Genomic DNA, 16,332 nt, shown 5'->3' with positions numbered 1-16,332 from the left:
AATTAAAATTTAAACAAGTGTGGCCTAGGTGCTACTTCCGGCTATCTCTCTCTTGCATCTCTACAGCCCTGCAGGGCCTTGGAGGGATTTCCAGTCCGTCCCCTCACCGGTGGGAGCCTCTGGATTGCAGAGGCATCCATTCCTTCTCCACTCAGGGTATTTTGATCAGGTGGTCAACTGGGTACTCCTGGGAGCAGCAAGAAACCAGCCATCAGAACAGCAACGTTCCCTGTTCCACACCCCTACGGGGGTGTCCTTCCCTCCTCTCCCCAGCTTCTTTCCTTGGAGGAAATAATCAAGGCTTGACTCCTCCCCGCTGTAAATCCCAACCGCCCCCAATCTGCCGCCAGGTCCTGGGGCTGCTGCGAGTCTCCTCTTTCGCCTCCTGACCGCTTCCACCACGGTGGGCACTGTCTGAGCATTTTGGCTACTTCCCTCTTTATTCCCTACACCTCCCACTCCCGCTGTGTCACCACCAGTCGCGGCGCCTCCCGCCTCCGCTCTGTCTCTTTAAGCCGGTCCCGCCGCCGCGCCCCTCCTTCACCCGGTTGCCTCCGCTGCTCCTCACGCCTCTCCCGCTCCTCCTCCCGCTCCTCCTCCTCCTCCTCGGCTCCTCGGTGCCTCCGCCGGCCCCGCAGCGCGCTCGCTCCTCCAGCTCCACAGACCGCAGCCATGGCCGACATCAAGACCGGAATCTTCGCCAAGAACGTGCAGAAGCGGCTCAACCGCGCGCAGGAGAAGGTCAGCACAGGGCCGCGGGCTGCACTGCAGGTGGCGCGAGACGGTGCTGGGCATCGGGGGCAGAGCCGGCAGGACACAGGCTGCGCGCTCGGGTCCGCGGGTCCAGGTGCTGCGCGCTGCGGGGCTGGGGCGACCTGGGGCGGAGGAGTCGCTGTCTCTGCTGAGTGATAGCAGCCAGGCAGGAATCAGGCAGTGTGAAGCCGCCGGGTGACAGGCGCGCCAGGGCCAGACCCTGGTCCCCAGGCACAGGTGTACCAGTCATCTGGAGCCCGCCGGGGTGGCCACTCTCCTGGGCACGCCAGCCAGGACCAGCGGTCAAGTGCTGTGGCTTCCTCGCTGCGCCCGGAGCGGACCTCATCCCGCGGCTTCAGCATCTCCCTGTGCCTGCATCACTCCAGCCGGCTCCAGGCTCTCCGCGCTCAGCTCACCAGGACTCAGGCCGCAGATCCGGGCGGGAGATTGTCGCAGCCCTTCTTCCTGGGGGGACGGGGGAGGGGAGGGACGGTTGTGGCTATTTGAGTGAGGTTGAAGCGAACTACTTAGCAGAGAAGCCACCCCCAAATCTGCTTGGACCAATAGGGCTGGGTAACCACCAACCAACACCTTCACGCGGTGCCCTGGTGTGAGCCGGAGTTCCAAACAGGGAATGCTCACTTTCCCCCTATGTGGGTCCTTTTTAACGCCAATGTCCTCTGGAAGGTCAAAAATAAATGACCTCAACTTAAGAGTCCTTCTGTGCATATTTCTGCCCCAGAAGGGTGTTTCACTGCTTAAGATGAAAGAAACAAAACAAAACCCGCCCCCTTCTGAGGGGCTGAGGTCCTAGATGTTTTGCAAGCCAGGAGTAAATTAGCCTTTGCAATTTATCTTCTTCCTCAGGGACTACACAAACACAACCCAGATCCATAGCAAGCCCAGCCCTGGGCAGTTGGAGGGGCATTGCACGAGCACTGAGCTCTCCTGGCTTCCCTGGTAACAACTGTATCTGACTACTCTAAAGTCTTCATTTGCCCTGAGCAAAGGAGTTAAGCATTGCATCTGAAACTGAACACCAGCTAGTGAACCCCAGGCTGGGTATCAGTTGAACTGCATTTACTTTTAAATGGCATTCATTTCCTTCCCTGGGATGCAGGATGTCTGGTGTTTCCCTGAGTTTCCGGAAGTCAGATTTGCCTTGCTCCTCACTTCCTCAGTCTCCCTCTTTAGACCCAAGTTCAGGTTGCTTCCATTTCCCGCTGAGCTGGGTATCACTGAACCCTTTCCCAGTTCCCAGGCCCAGAGTTCCAGTGGCTTTCACAGTCCTTCCATCCCAGCACACATGCATCCTCCCGGTGCACTAAGAGGATTGTCTTGCTTTTAATAGCTACTCAAGCTCATCCTGAGCTCCAGTATTCTCCTCCAGCCACTCCTTCAGCAGCTGAATTACCAAGGCTACCTGGCTCCTTCCAGGCCCGGCATGTCCAAAAAGTAGCCAGGCACCTGATGTTTTCCGACCTTCAACTTTAGTGATAATTTTTCTATGGTTCATTTCACCCCCTTTCAGTTACCCCTCCCTGCAAAGCAATCATTTGAATCTTTCATCTTAGGCTTTTCACTGAATCTGCTTTCCATCTGTGAAGTAATTTGTGGTATGGTCTGCCTTTTCACATATTAATCTAGGTCACCAGCTGTTAATATGCCCCAAATAGATGAAAGAAAATGTAATCTGACAGAGCATTCAAGCCTGTGTGAATTGTTGAAAACTCTCTTGTTCATGATTAAGACCAAAGGTATATTATGGCTGTTGGGGATAGTACTCAGTCTTCTATGAGTAGGGTATCAAAGACGCTTCCTTTCATGGAGGTCCAAGAGTGTTATTTTCTTCCCTGGGAGAGTTGCGGGTGCACTAGGATAGGGAGTTAAGACAGCAAGAGGCTGAAGGGAGGACTTCTGCCCCCAGGTAACTTCTGCCCTCCTTTTAAACCTAGGTGTTGGAGTATGGTTGACACAAAGGGATGCGCAGCCCAGCAAAGCCCAGCATGATGCTGCTGGGCTCCATAGACATTTCACACTGATCCCCTCTGGTTCCTCTAGCTTTTTTGCCCCAGTGCAAACTCTCCATTTCACCTGATGCCACACAGATCTTGAGACCCTTTGCTCCTCAGTTGGATAAGCAGATTTTGTTAAAAGAAAGTCCACTTCTTCTACTTTCTCATCACCCAGGCTCCACCAACCAGCTTGCGTACAGTTTGGCTGCAAATATCTGGCTGAAATTACCTTTAAAGGTGACTTTCAACTTTTTATGAATTTAAAATACATGTTTTTCTTATTGAAATTCAGTTAAAGTTCATTGGAGGAAGAATGAACTATGAATGTAAGCAGGAACTAAATCTAATAGATTTTGAATCTCATTGCCAAACCTTCCAGAGACCTTACTGTCATCTAATGTGTAGTCTGGTGGACATTTCACAGGCTACAAAACACAGTTGGGCAGCCCATTTGTTGTATTTGGTAATTATGAATGGTCTTCTATGCATGTATCTCTTTTACATCAACACTTTAGATGACTGAATATTATGGGAATGCACAGGTTTTAATGAGTCCTATTTTTAAATATTATTTTCCTAGTGTTTCTGCAAGGAAATTTGTAGGCAGAATATTTGTATGCATTTTAAATTATGTCCTCAGGTAAAGTCTTAGGAAGAATTGTGTCAAAGACATCTACATTTTTATTACATTGAGACTGCCTTTCAGATTCAGACAGATTAAACTAATTTTCCAATTTGGGGTGTCTTTTTGAGACAAGGTATCCCTGTAGCCCTAGTTGAACTGGAATTTGCTATGTAGACCAGGCTGGCCTCAATCTCACAGAGATCCACCTGCTTCTGCCTCCCCAGTGCTGGGATTAAAGGCAAGTGACATCATGCCTGGCTGGTGATACTAATTTTCGTTCTTACCAGCAGTCTATGGGACACTCACCAACCCTGCATAATAACATTTACAGCAATCGTTAGTTCTGTCATTGGGGAAAAAGTTGTTTCTGACTCATTTAATTTGTTTATATTTTAAAAATGGAACTTTTTTGCTTTCCTGTTTTTTGAAAAAAAATCCATGAAGCTGTATGTTTGTGTTTTGCTACTTTTCTGTAGCGCGTCCATCTTGTCACTAAGTGCAAAAACATGACCAATTTTATGAGTCAAAGCATTTCCTTCCTTTTGTATTTACTTTTAAGAAAGATTATTTTGATTAAGACAATGTTTATTTAGAGATACATAAATTTATTGGTTGGTTTGCATGGTTTTCTGGTGGGTAAGTCAGAAAAGGATCAGGAAAGCTTCAGGAAAGCATACATCTTGCCTTCAGAATTTCCACAGTTGTTTTTGGTACAACTCTCATTGGCTCCAGTGGACTTTATGTCTATCTCTGAGTGAAGAAACTTCCTATTATTAAGGGCCAAGACCATGGTTAGAATGGGCCTGAATCATAAATCATTGCTAAAAAAAACTGGGGCTGGAGAGGCCTCTGAATCACCTGGACTTGCAATGGCAGAGGAAGGATAATCAGGGTACAGAAGGAGGAGGGGTACTGGACCAGTGAAATAAAAGATGTCACTGAGGTATCCCTAAGAGGTCTTCTCCTTCTTATGTTTATGTAAATAAAGCTACATACTTATTAACCATTTAATATTTATTTTAAAGCTTCAAACTCATATATATATATCAAATTCATACATATATATGTATATATAATGTTTAAATAAATCAAATATAATTAAAAAGTATTTAGCAGTTTCCCTTCTCCTTAATCTCTAGCTTTGTTTCTTAGAGGCAATTCTTACTACAATATTTCATTTTTAAAAATATTTCATTTATTACTTTTATTTAACATGCATGAGTGTATTGTTTGCATGTGTGTAAGTGCACCGTGTTGTGTAATGCCCACAGAGGACAGAAGAAGGCATCAGATCCCCTGAAACTGGAGTTATGGATGATTGTTAACTGACATGTGGGCACTGGGAATCGAACCCGGGTCCTCTGCAAGAGCAGTCAGTGCTCTTAACCACTGAGCCATCTCTCCAGTCCCACTAACCACAATATTTCTCAAAAATGTGCTTCTACGGTTATTTATTGACATAGCTACCCGTGCATATTGGGTAACGGTAGATACGGGCTCAGTGCCTTTACATCCATCTTTCTTCCCCTTCCCTATATTATTCTATAACAAAAGCTGTTGCTGGCTGATTATGTTTTTATTTTTTGTTATAGTTTAAAGATTGAAATATATTTTTCTCTGAACAAAGCAGCATATGCATCTCAAGTATTCAGCTGACGAACGTTTGTGTATGTGAATGCTTGCACAGTTGACTCTAAATCAAGAGACAGAACATTTTGGTCATTCTTGACACCCATCTGACCTCTTACCTTTCTTCTTTGTCTTCTTATGTTCAAGTGTTTTGATCCTTGGTGACGATTCTGGAATGACAGGCTGTTCCTCGGTAGTCTATTTCATGTTGGTAATTTTGTTATCTTCTTTTTTACTTGCTCTTCCTTTGGGTGACCTGTATTTTTCTTGTTGATTTACAGTTCTTTGTATATAAAGATATAAATCCTTTGTCTAATTTTGTGAGTGTTTTCTCCCTAATATGTGCCACCACACCAAACAATAAACACATCATCTTAAAGGAGCCTTCCACGTTAGTCTTTGTCTGATTTTCTTGAAATTATTGTAAGGACTTTGCTGTTATTTGCTTTGCTCTTCTGTGAGGCTAGCGTATCATCTTTACTTGTTCTTATATGTTCTGTCAGTTTTGGAAACTTTCTAAATGTTAGGTTGAACTATGTGAACTAGCCATTTTTATAAGTCTGTCAGATACTGGCAGAGTAATGTGGTTCTACCCAATGTCCATAGAATAAAATGGGAAGAAAAAGAATGCTGTCTCCTACCACATGCCTAGTTATGTGATGTGTGAGGTTTGTGTTTGTGTTTGTTTTGAATTGTTGCTTTGCTGGTGGCAACATTTAGGCTTATTCTTAGACATAAGGATAGTGTTTGTGTGCATACACATGTGTACATGTATTTGTGTATTTATGTTTGTCTAGAAGTTTCTCTCTGTGAGTCTAGGGGGCTTGTCTGCAGAAGAGTTGCTTGCATGGCATTACTTATGTCTGAGAGCACTAAAGGACTCAACCACTGAAGCACATCCTGTTTTCTTCTTTTAACATTTTCTGAATGCTTTTTTGCTGTGACTTCATATTTTACGAAGTTCATACTTCCTTCTGAGGTCTGAGTGGGCACCTAAAAGCATGTATGAGAAATTAAACCCTCAGAACAGCATTGAGGAGGGGCTAGTGGGAGGAGGGGTCAGGAGGGGTCCATCCTCATAAATAAACCCATGCTGATTTAAAAGGGCTTGAGGCTGCACTGTGATCTCTTGCTCTCTCTTGCCCATCAACCTTCTACCAAGGGATAACAGGGCAGGAAGATTCTGGTCAGTTGATGGCTCCTCTGCTTAGACTTCTCAACCTCTGAAACTGGAAGCAACATATCTCTGTTTTTCATAAACTGTCCACTCTCAGGTTTTCTATTATATGACCACAAATTGGACCTAGACATCTTCTCTTCTACTGAGATATTTTTTCCTCTGTTGAATTCAAATTGCCAGAATGAAAAATAATAGATAATAAAACTTTCTTGTTAGAGTAGTTTCCTTCCATTTTCCACACAAAGATATATACCCATGTGTTCTTCTGTCTCCGGAATGAATTCAGTGAAGCATTAGGACTATAGGAACTCAGATTTAAAATCAGGAGAAATTCTCACTATCCTTTACAGTATGACATAGTTGGGGAAAGTGTGTGTGTGTTCATATCATGCATGCATATTTATGATTATATATATCTATCTCGCTATATAACACACACTTGCAGTTAAGTTTTACATTAAAGAATACTGTGAAGTACCCTGAGGAGGGGAGACTAGCTAAGAGGAAGTATGTATTTATTTAAAAAAAAACTTAAAATTTATTTATTATTTTATGTGTTTGAATGTTTCACCTGCATGTAAGTGTCAAGCACCTGCATCATGAAATGCTCACAAAGACCAGAAGGTGGTAGATGCCCTGGAACTGGAGTTACTGATGGTTGTTAGCTGCCATTTGGATGCTGGGAACCAAACCCAGGTCCTCTGCAAGAGCAGCCAGCGCTCTTCACCACTGAGCCATCTCTCCAGCCCCAGGAAGTATGTATTTTAAAATGATATATTTTTAGCACTTCTTAAAGTGGAAATTTTTGTGTAATTATTCAAACACAATTTTAAAAAGTCTGTAGGCATTTATTGTATGGACTTTCTGAGTAGAATTCCTATGAAAATAAGTAGGTCAATAGGTTTCTGTGTAGCAAATGCAAAATATAAAAATTCCTATATTATAGATATGATTTTTCTCAGCACTATCAGTAATGGGTAACATTACAGAATGAAAATGTTGCAATCACAGAATTCAAGGAATTTATTTATAAAATATTACAATAAACACACACACGGACACACATGCACACAAACAAGGTATCATGATAAACTGAGTCAATAATAATCACAGTTTCCTAAGAACATATCAGTGGGATGATTTTCAACATGGAAATGCTGCACCTTCATTCTTATGATTCACGATCTAAATTTAAGCATTCTGTTTAGCTGCAGTTGTATTTCCTGAGCACATTCGAGAAAAAGCCTTTATGTTGAACGATGTATAAAGCCATAGATTAGCTCCCAGTTTTGAAATTTTTTATGCCATAATTGTCTATCAATTTTGATTACACAAAACTACTTAGAACAGATGTACAAAAATTCAAAACTTACCATTTTGGTCATTTTCATCTTATTCTGATGTAGTTATTTAGTTGAAGGCCATTTTCATGAGTGGAAAAAACTTGAACATACAATAATGAAATGCATTAATAAGCTTGTATCTATTTCTATCTCAAGGTGACTTTAATTTAATGAGATGCTTATGGCAATGAATGCGCATACCCATGTCATGGCATGGCACACCTGTGCAGTACAGGAATGATGGATTTATGGACTCAATGTTTATTCTATTGTCAAGTCAATCTGTAAGAATTCACGACTTTATTTAGGAACACTTGTTGAGAATCTAATATGTGAAAGGCATTGCAGATATATCTTATATTTTTTGCTCATTAAAAGTTTATGGTGTAACGGTATAAAGAAAATTTTATTAGGGCCTTTTATTTTCTAATAGTTCAGATGATTTTGTTATGTTTTTTGCAGTATTTTAAAATTGTTTAACTTTTAGACATAATACTACTGAAATCTTTTTGTAGTATAATGTAAAATATAATTATGTATAATGTAAAATATAATTATGGGGTTTTTCAGTTTTGGGGTTTTTTTTTGTAAACATAGTCTTTATATGCATTGAGAAATGAAAATCTCAAACTTGCTTAATTGTGGCATTTGTTTTACTGTGGTCAGAATCTTGACCTGGATCTCTCCAAGTTATGCCTGTACTTGAAATATAGCAGTGAACAAAGTTGTCCTTGTTCTACAGAACATTAGGAGTTGGAAGAGAGCTAAACTTTTGCACACACTAGAAACCACATTATTCTTTAAATCATTATGCAAATTTCTGCATGGGAAAAATACAGTTTGGTAGGCAACTAAGGAACTAACCTAGAGGAAGATGATTGGACATCATTACATGAAGAAGGCAGATTAAGCTAAGATCCTTAAGATGAACTGAAGGCCACGGGCAAGAGGAGTGTGGGTAAGGATGGGGCGACTATAGGATTTAGGGAACACTCTATACCTCTTGCTCTTCGGTTACATACACTGAGTATAAATAAGAGCTATAGTGTGGAATACAAAATCAGCTGGAGGTATCAACCTTCGAAGTGACATCTACCATTTGGGTATTTAACAATGTAAAAGTGAACTTAATTAGCATGATCATACTGTAGTAACAATTCTTCCTTAGTGAGTTCAGATTTCACCTCGCATGTTGCCCCCTTGGCACATAGCCAGGACACTGGGTCAGAGCTGACTCACCCTCTGAATTACAGACACACAAAAACTGCTTTGTACTATAGAAGTAGACTCTAGTTTAGCTTGCTTTCATGGACTTTTTTCAGAGTAGGGTTTTTTATCTTAAATCATCAGAAGTTCAAAATAAAATAGAATCATGAAATTCTTAAATGTCATACACATAGAATATTCTATCTCTGAAATGTTTGATTTCATTTTAAATTCTGCCATTTAAATAAGTGATTATGGATGTGCAGTTATTTGGCATAATCACAGAGATGAATAAAAAGGAGAATAGAGGGAGGGAGAGAACCATGGTTAAGGCTGGTGCCAACTTGTTTCTCATAGGAATTGTTTTGTTTTGTGGGCAGTGTTGGATCTAGGAATGATCGGTGTGAGATTATTTGCAGCTTGGGAGGAATATTGAGTCTGAGAAAATGAACTGTAGTTGCAGGTAGACTTTTCCTTTTCCCAGTGTGATTGCAAACTCTTGATAGTGCAGAAAGACCAAGACTTGGAGGATCTACCATGTTGCCATGGTCTAGGAGGTTAAAGAACAGTGTGATACTGTCATACTGCATTTCTTCAATATTTGAGGCACTACTACAAAAAATCCTGCCTTCCTAACATTCAGGCTCTTACAGCACAGCGTCTACCCTGCCTGTTCTTTTTGCTCAGTAGGTTCTTTTCTAAGCAAATATAAGAAAATTATTTCTAGATTTCTCTTTCATCCTTTACAAAATACTTATGTCCATGGCGATAGTATTCTTGAGCTGAGAGTTGGGGCATTAGACATCCTAGGGCCCTCCTGGAGACCCACATTGGTTCACAGTTAGTTTTGCTCAATTCCTGTTAAGCAAAGAGAAGAAATCTGGAAATTTCTAGATAGTGTGGTTAGGAATACTTGTTGGGGAGTGTTAAAATGTAGATTTCTAGACTTAGCTACTACCACTTTATGAAATTAGAATCTCTTAATTAAGATTTGAGCATCCATATTTTAAATAATTTTTCAGGTGGTTCTAAGGCATGAATTTTTCAAAGTACAGTGTTCTGGGATTGAGTTTTTGTGGTGATTATGAGCTTAGAGGTCCATATTCCACTTATATGGATAATTTTGCCTCAAATGTAGTAGAGAGAGAAAGGGAAACAAACTGTTATGTAGGATGATTTAAAATATACTTATTTTAAAAAGCCTGCCTAAATATCAAAGAAATCAATCAGTCTGGAAGTCAAATTGGAAATCTTTCAATGACTTCCTTATTGGGATGGCTATATGGCATGGGATCTTGTAAAGCATTCTGTGTAATTTTAGTCTTCAAAGAACATTATGTATTTAAAGCAGTGCTGGTTAATTCAGCAATCCCAGCATACACAGTAGGATGAAATATTGGCTAAAAATTGTTGCATGTTTTGGTAGGTAATAGGAGTGGGTTTGAGTATTTATAATTACTTTGATCATGTCTGTTTTGTTATGGTATGAGTGGTAATTCAGCTGCTTAAAGCAATGGTAGGGAGAGTATCCAAAACTTAGGCGAGGATCTTAGTCTACTGTGAAAGAAGCTCCATGTTCCAGGAATTCTTTCTAGTATTTTCCTGAACGTTTAGGCATGTCTATTTACAACAGCTATTGCTTTGTATTTTCTTGCCATGGCTTTGTTTAGTTTTGAATCAGGGCAGTCAAGGCCAGAGAGAATGAATGGGAATGTATTCACTCCTCATCCATGGATTCGAGTGGTTCAAAGAATTAGTGTTAATTTTATTTTTCAAATGTTGGGAGAATTTACTAGTGAAACAATATACACCTGGGTTTTTTATTGGTGGGGAACTTTTTGATTGCTGTTAAAATTTCTTTGCATAGTGTAAGATTTTCTGTATCTTTTTGAGTAATTTTGTTAATTTGCTCCTTTTGTGTTTCTTTCCAGATTGTTTATCCAGTTTTCAGGACTATAGCTTTTGGTAGTATCCCTTCACATTCCTTTGTCTCTGTGAAGTCTATACAGGTCCTGCTCATTCCTAACCAGTCATTTCCATCTTCTCTTCTCATTTCCCGGTCAGCATAGCTAAAGGTTTTCAATTATCAGTCTTTTCAAAGAGCCAACTTTGGTTTGATCAGTTTGATGCATTGGTTTTATTCTCCGTTCTGTTCCTTTCCAATATAGTTTTAATCTTTTTGTCCTTTTATTCTTTTGGGTTTTAGTTTGGGTTTAACATGAAAAGTTTGATTATTTGATGGTTTTCTTCATTTTTAACATAGAGATCATAGCTTCCTTTAAGCTTGGCTTTAGTTGTATTTTAGTGTGTTTGTGTGTTCCTGCGGTGTGTATGTATGTGTATGTGTGTTCCTGCGGTGTGTATGTATGTGTATGTGTGTTCCTGTGGTGTGTGAAGGACAGAGATACACCTCTGTTATCCTTCTTTAGGAGCTGTCCCTGTTGTTTTAGAGATAGGATCTCCATGGAACTCACCCAGTATTTGGAGACTGGGTGCCAGTGATTCCCCAGAGTACTGCCCATCTCTACTTCCTCAGAGCTAGAGTTCCAAGTGTGTAACATCACGCCTGCCTTTTTATGTGAGTTCTGCGGTTTAAACCCATATTATTCTTGTCCAAGGAGTAGTTTACCAGTTGAGCCATTTCCCCAACCCTTCAGTATTTTTTAATTTGTTTTAATTATATAGCAGTATATTCTCATTCTCATTTTCCTGTGATTTTATTTTTGTTCCATTGTTTATTTGAATATATGCTGTTCCATTTCCACATATTTGTCAATTTTCAAAATTTTTAGTTACTGATTTCTAATTTCATTCCATTATAGTTTTAAATTTTTATTTTTTATTTTTCATTGTATGTATATGTGCATATGGGGGGGCTATGAAAATGTGAGTGCAGGTGCCCACATCAGAGGGAGGTTTGAGCCTGATATAACTAATGGGAACTGAACTTAAGTTCTCTGTAAGAGCAGTAAATGCTCATAACCACCAAGCCATCTCTCCAGCCCCTCAGTTATAGTTTTAGATATTGTGTGTGATTTTTTTCAAGTCTTTTGAATTTATCCAGTGTTACAGTCTTACATATGATCTCTTCCTGAATTTGTTTCATGTACCTTCAAAGAGTGCTATTTGGTGTTAAGGTATAGTGCACTATAAATATGTGCTAGGACCACATAGTGTTCAAGTCTCCTGTTTTCTTGTCATCCTGTTGTTCTATCTATCATTAAAAACTAGGTATTGGAGTCCTCAGCTAGTGTTGTTGAATTTTCTAGCTCTTTCCTCAATTTGTCAGTTATTGCTTAATGAATTTGATGTTCTTGAATTAGGTAGATAAACATTTATATTTATTATGTCTACATCACAGACTGACCTGTTTGTCATGATGGAATGTCTTCTTTGTGTAGTGATAATTTTTATCTTTCAATATCAGCATGAGCTACTGTCTCAAAAAACAAAGAATTATTTATAAATTTTGGACACAATTTCTTTAAAAGGTACTTGATTTGCAAATATTTACCCTCAGTCTGTACCTTGTCTTTTCATTTTTCTTGGTGTTTTTTGGAAGTAACAAGTTTTATATTAATATTGTCAATTTTTTTCTTTTCTTAGTCAGTTGAACCATTTGTGTCTTATCTAAAAGGCCTTTGCTCAGCCCGAGGTCACAAAACTTTTCTTCAATATGCTTTGTAATTTTAGCTCTTACACTAGGTGTGAGTCAATTTGGAGATCTAGTGTAAATGGTCTGATCTGTTGTTTAACTTTGTATTGTTGGTTGGTTGGCATTTTGGCACATATATATCCCATTTCCCCAGCATCACTTCTTGTAAAAACCATCTCACTTCCCCTGTATTGTATAAATACCTTTGCCAAAAATCAACTGACCATGTATATCAGGATATATTGCTGAACACTTAGTCCAGTTCCAGTGCTAATTCTGACCTTACATTAGTATCACGCTGTCTTGTGACTTTACAGTATTTTTGAAATTGTATAAGTCCTCTGACTTTGTTCTTTTCAAAATTGTGTTAGTGAGTAAAGCATGGTCACGCACGCCTTTAATCCCAGCACTCGGGAGGCAGAGGCAGGTGGATCTATGTGAGTTCAAGGCCAGCCTGGTCTACACAGTGAGTTCCAGGCCAGCTGGGGCTACAGAGAGACCCTGTCTCAAAAAGACCCTCCCCCCCCAAAAAAAATTGGCTGGAAATTGTTACAGAAACTGCACTGAATGAATATGGCAAACTGTTTAGAATTACTGTCCCAACAGTATTTAGACTTTCAGCTCATGAACATGAAACGTTTATTTATTTACATCTTTTAAATTTTCTCTTGGCAATACTTTATAGCTTTTAGTTATACAAATCATATACTTTTAAAGTTTATTTTTAAGTGTTTTCTTTTTCACTACAATTATAAATGCAATTACTTTATTACATTAAAATTACTTTATTCATTAAAAATTAATGCTAATATATAAAACACAATATTTGTATGTTAATCTTGTACTTTGTGCCACTGATAATTCAGTTACCTTTGTGTGCTTTGTAGATTTCATAGGATTATATATGATTATGTAATCTATGAACAATGACCATTTTGATTATTAAAATTACCTGTGCATATTTATTTTCCCGTCTTGTTCTGTGATTGTCAAACAAACTATATCTTTGTATTTTGTTTATTTTTTTCTCTTGAGACTGGGTCTCCCTGTAGCCCCAGCTGATCCTAGAACTTGCTGTGTAGATCAGGCTGGTCTTGTTCTCACAAAGATCAACCTGCTTCTGCCTCCAGAGTGCTGGGATTAAAGGCATGTTCCACCACACCTGGCTAGCAAACTCTATCTTTATATATATCTTTGTATGTCACAGACAAGATTTATAATTTTCTTTCCTCCTTGGTTTGTGGGATGTGGGTGGATTCGATTCTCTTGTACAGCCTAGACTAGTCAAAAACCCAGAATTTTCCTGCTTCAGCTTCCCACATGCTGGAATTATAAGTGTGTATACTACCACTAGCCTAGCCAGATTTATAATTACTGCATTTTGTAGTTATTGTTTGCATCAGATGGGAGAAACAGAGATTATTAAAAACTGCCTTTCTACTTTTGCTTACATTAATCCTTGTAGTTTCTTGTTTCAAAAATATAATTTTCTTATGAAGTAAGTTCTGCTAAGTAATAATTAGCTCATCTGCCTATTTAAATTAGTGTTATTAGATGATTTATTAGCTATCACTGCAGCTAAAATCAAAGTAGAAAAACTTAAGTTTAAATGTATGGTTACATTCTGTTACATGCTTTGTATTATTGAGAGAAGGCTTTATATTTCTCTTGCTTTATAGTTCTCTGGTTAGGAGCTAGTAAGTCTTACAACACCTCAAAATATATGTAACATTTTAAGCATTTTTTACCCTGGATCTCAATAGTTTTTACCAGACTCAAGAATATCTGTAACCTGAAAAAGTAAACAGCAATGACTAAAATATTAAGTGATTCATCTAGCTTAAACATGTTCACAAAGCTCCCTGAAAACAGAAGCAGGAAGAATAAAGCCATTGGTAGATGTTAGAGCTACTGACTCCCAGATACCTAAGGAAGGTTTGTTCCAGTTCTGATCATAGATCTTGTCCATCAGGATTTCACCAAGGGATAGTGATTGTTTTAATGTGAATGTGTGTCACATGCCCTTTACCACTCCTGCTATTCAACACACACTTTTAATATAGTTATTTAAATCTGTTTTGTAAAGGAAATAGATTTCTTATTGGCCTATAATCATTGTACAAAATGGTGGGCCTCATTGTGCTATAGATTCTCAGGAAGAGGTGAACTCTGATAAAAGAGCAGTCAACTTGTGTCAGAAATGACAAGAGATGTCTCTTTGTATCTGTGGAGTGTATTAGATGAGACCCTATATAGTCTGAGTATAGAGCAGTCTTTCTGGAGCATCATAGTAGCATGAATAACCTTCTTGCTGTTAATATTGTCTCCTCAAGTTGGAAAAAGGACTGCTGAGATGATGACATGACGTACATGCACATCTTGGTGCTTTTAGAATGAGGTGTAACATACATGAAGTAAGCGTCAACAGTCCTACCAACTTGATATCTTTATGTGCACACATCATATAGGTACTGTCACTCAAATGAGGCCACAGACATTTCAAGGATGGAGTCCCTCATCCCCCATCCCTCATCCCGGCTAGTGCTTCTTTTCCTCTGCTTAATTCCTATTGTCAATTAGTCTCTGCTCTGATTCTAATGCCTCTGGTTAATATTACTTGTTCTAGAACTTTGTCTAAATGGACTCATATTGCATGTGTTCTTCAAGCTTTCTCCAGCTCATCATAATGTATTTGAGCTTCATTGGGGTTGTTATATCCAGGAATACTTTCTAGAAATACTTCATTCTTTCATCAATGAATGGATTCACTATGTATATTACCGCACAATTTATATATCAGTTATGTATTTGATAGGCATTGGGTGTGTTTTCATTATTTGGCCATGAATATGAATATAATATTAATAAAGCTACTGCACACATTTTTATAGATGTGTTTTGATGTATAAAGCTAATAATCATTTCTCTTGGATTAATGCCTGGAAGGCTGTGTTGCTCTCTTTCCCATTGCTATAACAGAATACCTTAGTGCTGGAACTTTATAAATAGAAGAGGCTTATTTGGCTCACAGGTTTAGAGGTTAAAAGCTCGTGACCAGGTATTCCTATCTACTCAGCTCTTGTAAGGCTAGCCTGGTATGACACAACATGATGGATGATATCAGGTTGACTGTGCATTGTAGAGAAAGAGACCAGCCCCATGGCAAGTCGGGAAGTAAGAGGGGCTCAGCACCAAGACGTGCACTTTTTGTAACAACCTGCTTTCTTGGGAACCAATTGGAATGTCAAGAACTGCATTAATTCCTTCTAAGGGTGGTATTCCAGTGACCTAATTAGCTTGTACTAGTAGGTTCACCTTTTAAAGGTACCACAACTTCATCATCAGTATACTTTGAGTCCACTTTCAGGCTAAGAGTTTTTGGAGGACAGAGTCAACTATATCTAAGTTACAGCAAAATGTGTTAATGATTTGTTAGTATACACATTGTTTAGATTTTAGTGATATTTCCAAACAGTTTTCTAAAGTAGTGTACCAAATTTACATTCCCATCAAATGATGAGTTTAGGAAGTCTGTCTTTCAGTTATAAATTAGATATTTTGAACCAAGCTGTATTCGTAAATTTTTTTTTCTCAACTATATCTAAGTTACAGCAAAATGTGTTAATGATTTGTTAGTATACACATTGTTTAGATTTTAGTGATATTTCCAAACAGTTTTCTAAAGTAGTGTACCAAATTTACATTCCCATCAAATGATGAGTTTAGGAAGTCTGTCTTTCAGTTATAAATTAGATATTTTGAACCAAGCTGTATTCGTAAATTTTTTTTTCTCTTGAGACAGGGTCTTCCTGTAGCCCCAGCTGGCCTGGAACTCACTATGTAGGCCAGGCTGGCCTTGAAATCAAAGAAATCTGCCTGCCTCTGCCTCCTGAGTGCTGGACTAAAAGCGTGTGCCACCACACCTG

General features: G+C 39.1%; 1 protein-coding gene across 2 annotated transcripts in view; it reads left to right on the top strand.

Moving 5' to 3' along the window:
* Window positions 1-337: 337 nt before the first annotated feature.
* Window positions 338-16,332, top strand: part of Amph (amphiphysin) — a 287,017-nt gene continuing 271,022 nt past the window's right edge. For both annotated transcript variants that reach the window (XM_008846954.1, XM_008846953.1), the window contains exon 1: window positions 338-741. In XM_008846954.1, coding sequence (XP_008845176.1) covers window positions 673-741 — 69 coding nt within the window. In that variant the 5' untranslated portion in view covers window positions 338-672. The remainder of the gene's footprint in view (window positions 742-16,332) is intronic.

This window comes from Nannospalax galili, unplaced genomic scaffold (assembly GCF_000622305.1).
Source record: "Nannospalax galili isolate Female #2095 unplaced genomic scaffold, S.galili_v1.0 scaffold1063, whole genome shotgun sequence".
Taxonomy (NCBI): Eukaryota; Metazoa; Chordata; class Mammalia; order Rodentia; family Spalacidae; genus Nannospalax; species Nannospalax galili.
Note: the sequence above shows the minus strand (reverse complement) of the source record. Positions and strands in the feature narration are given on the sequence as shown.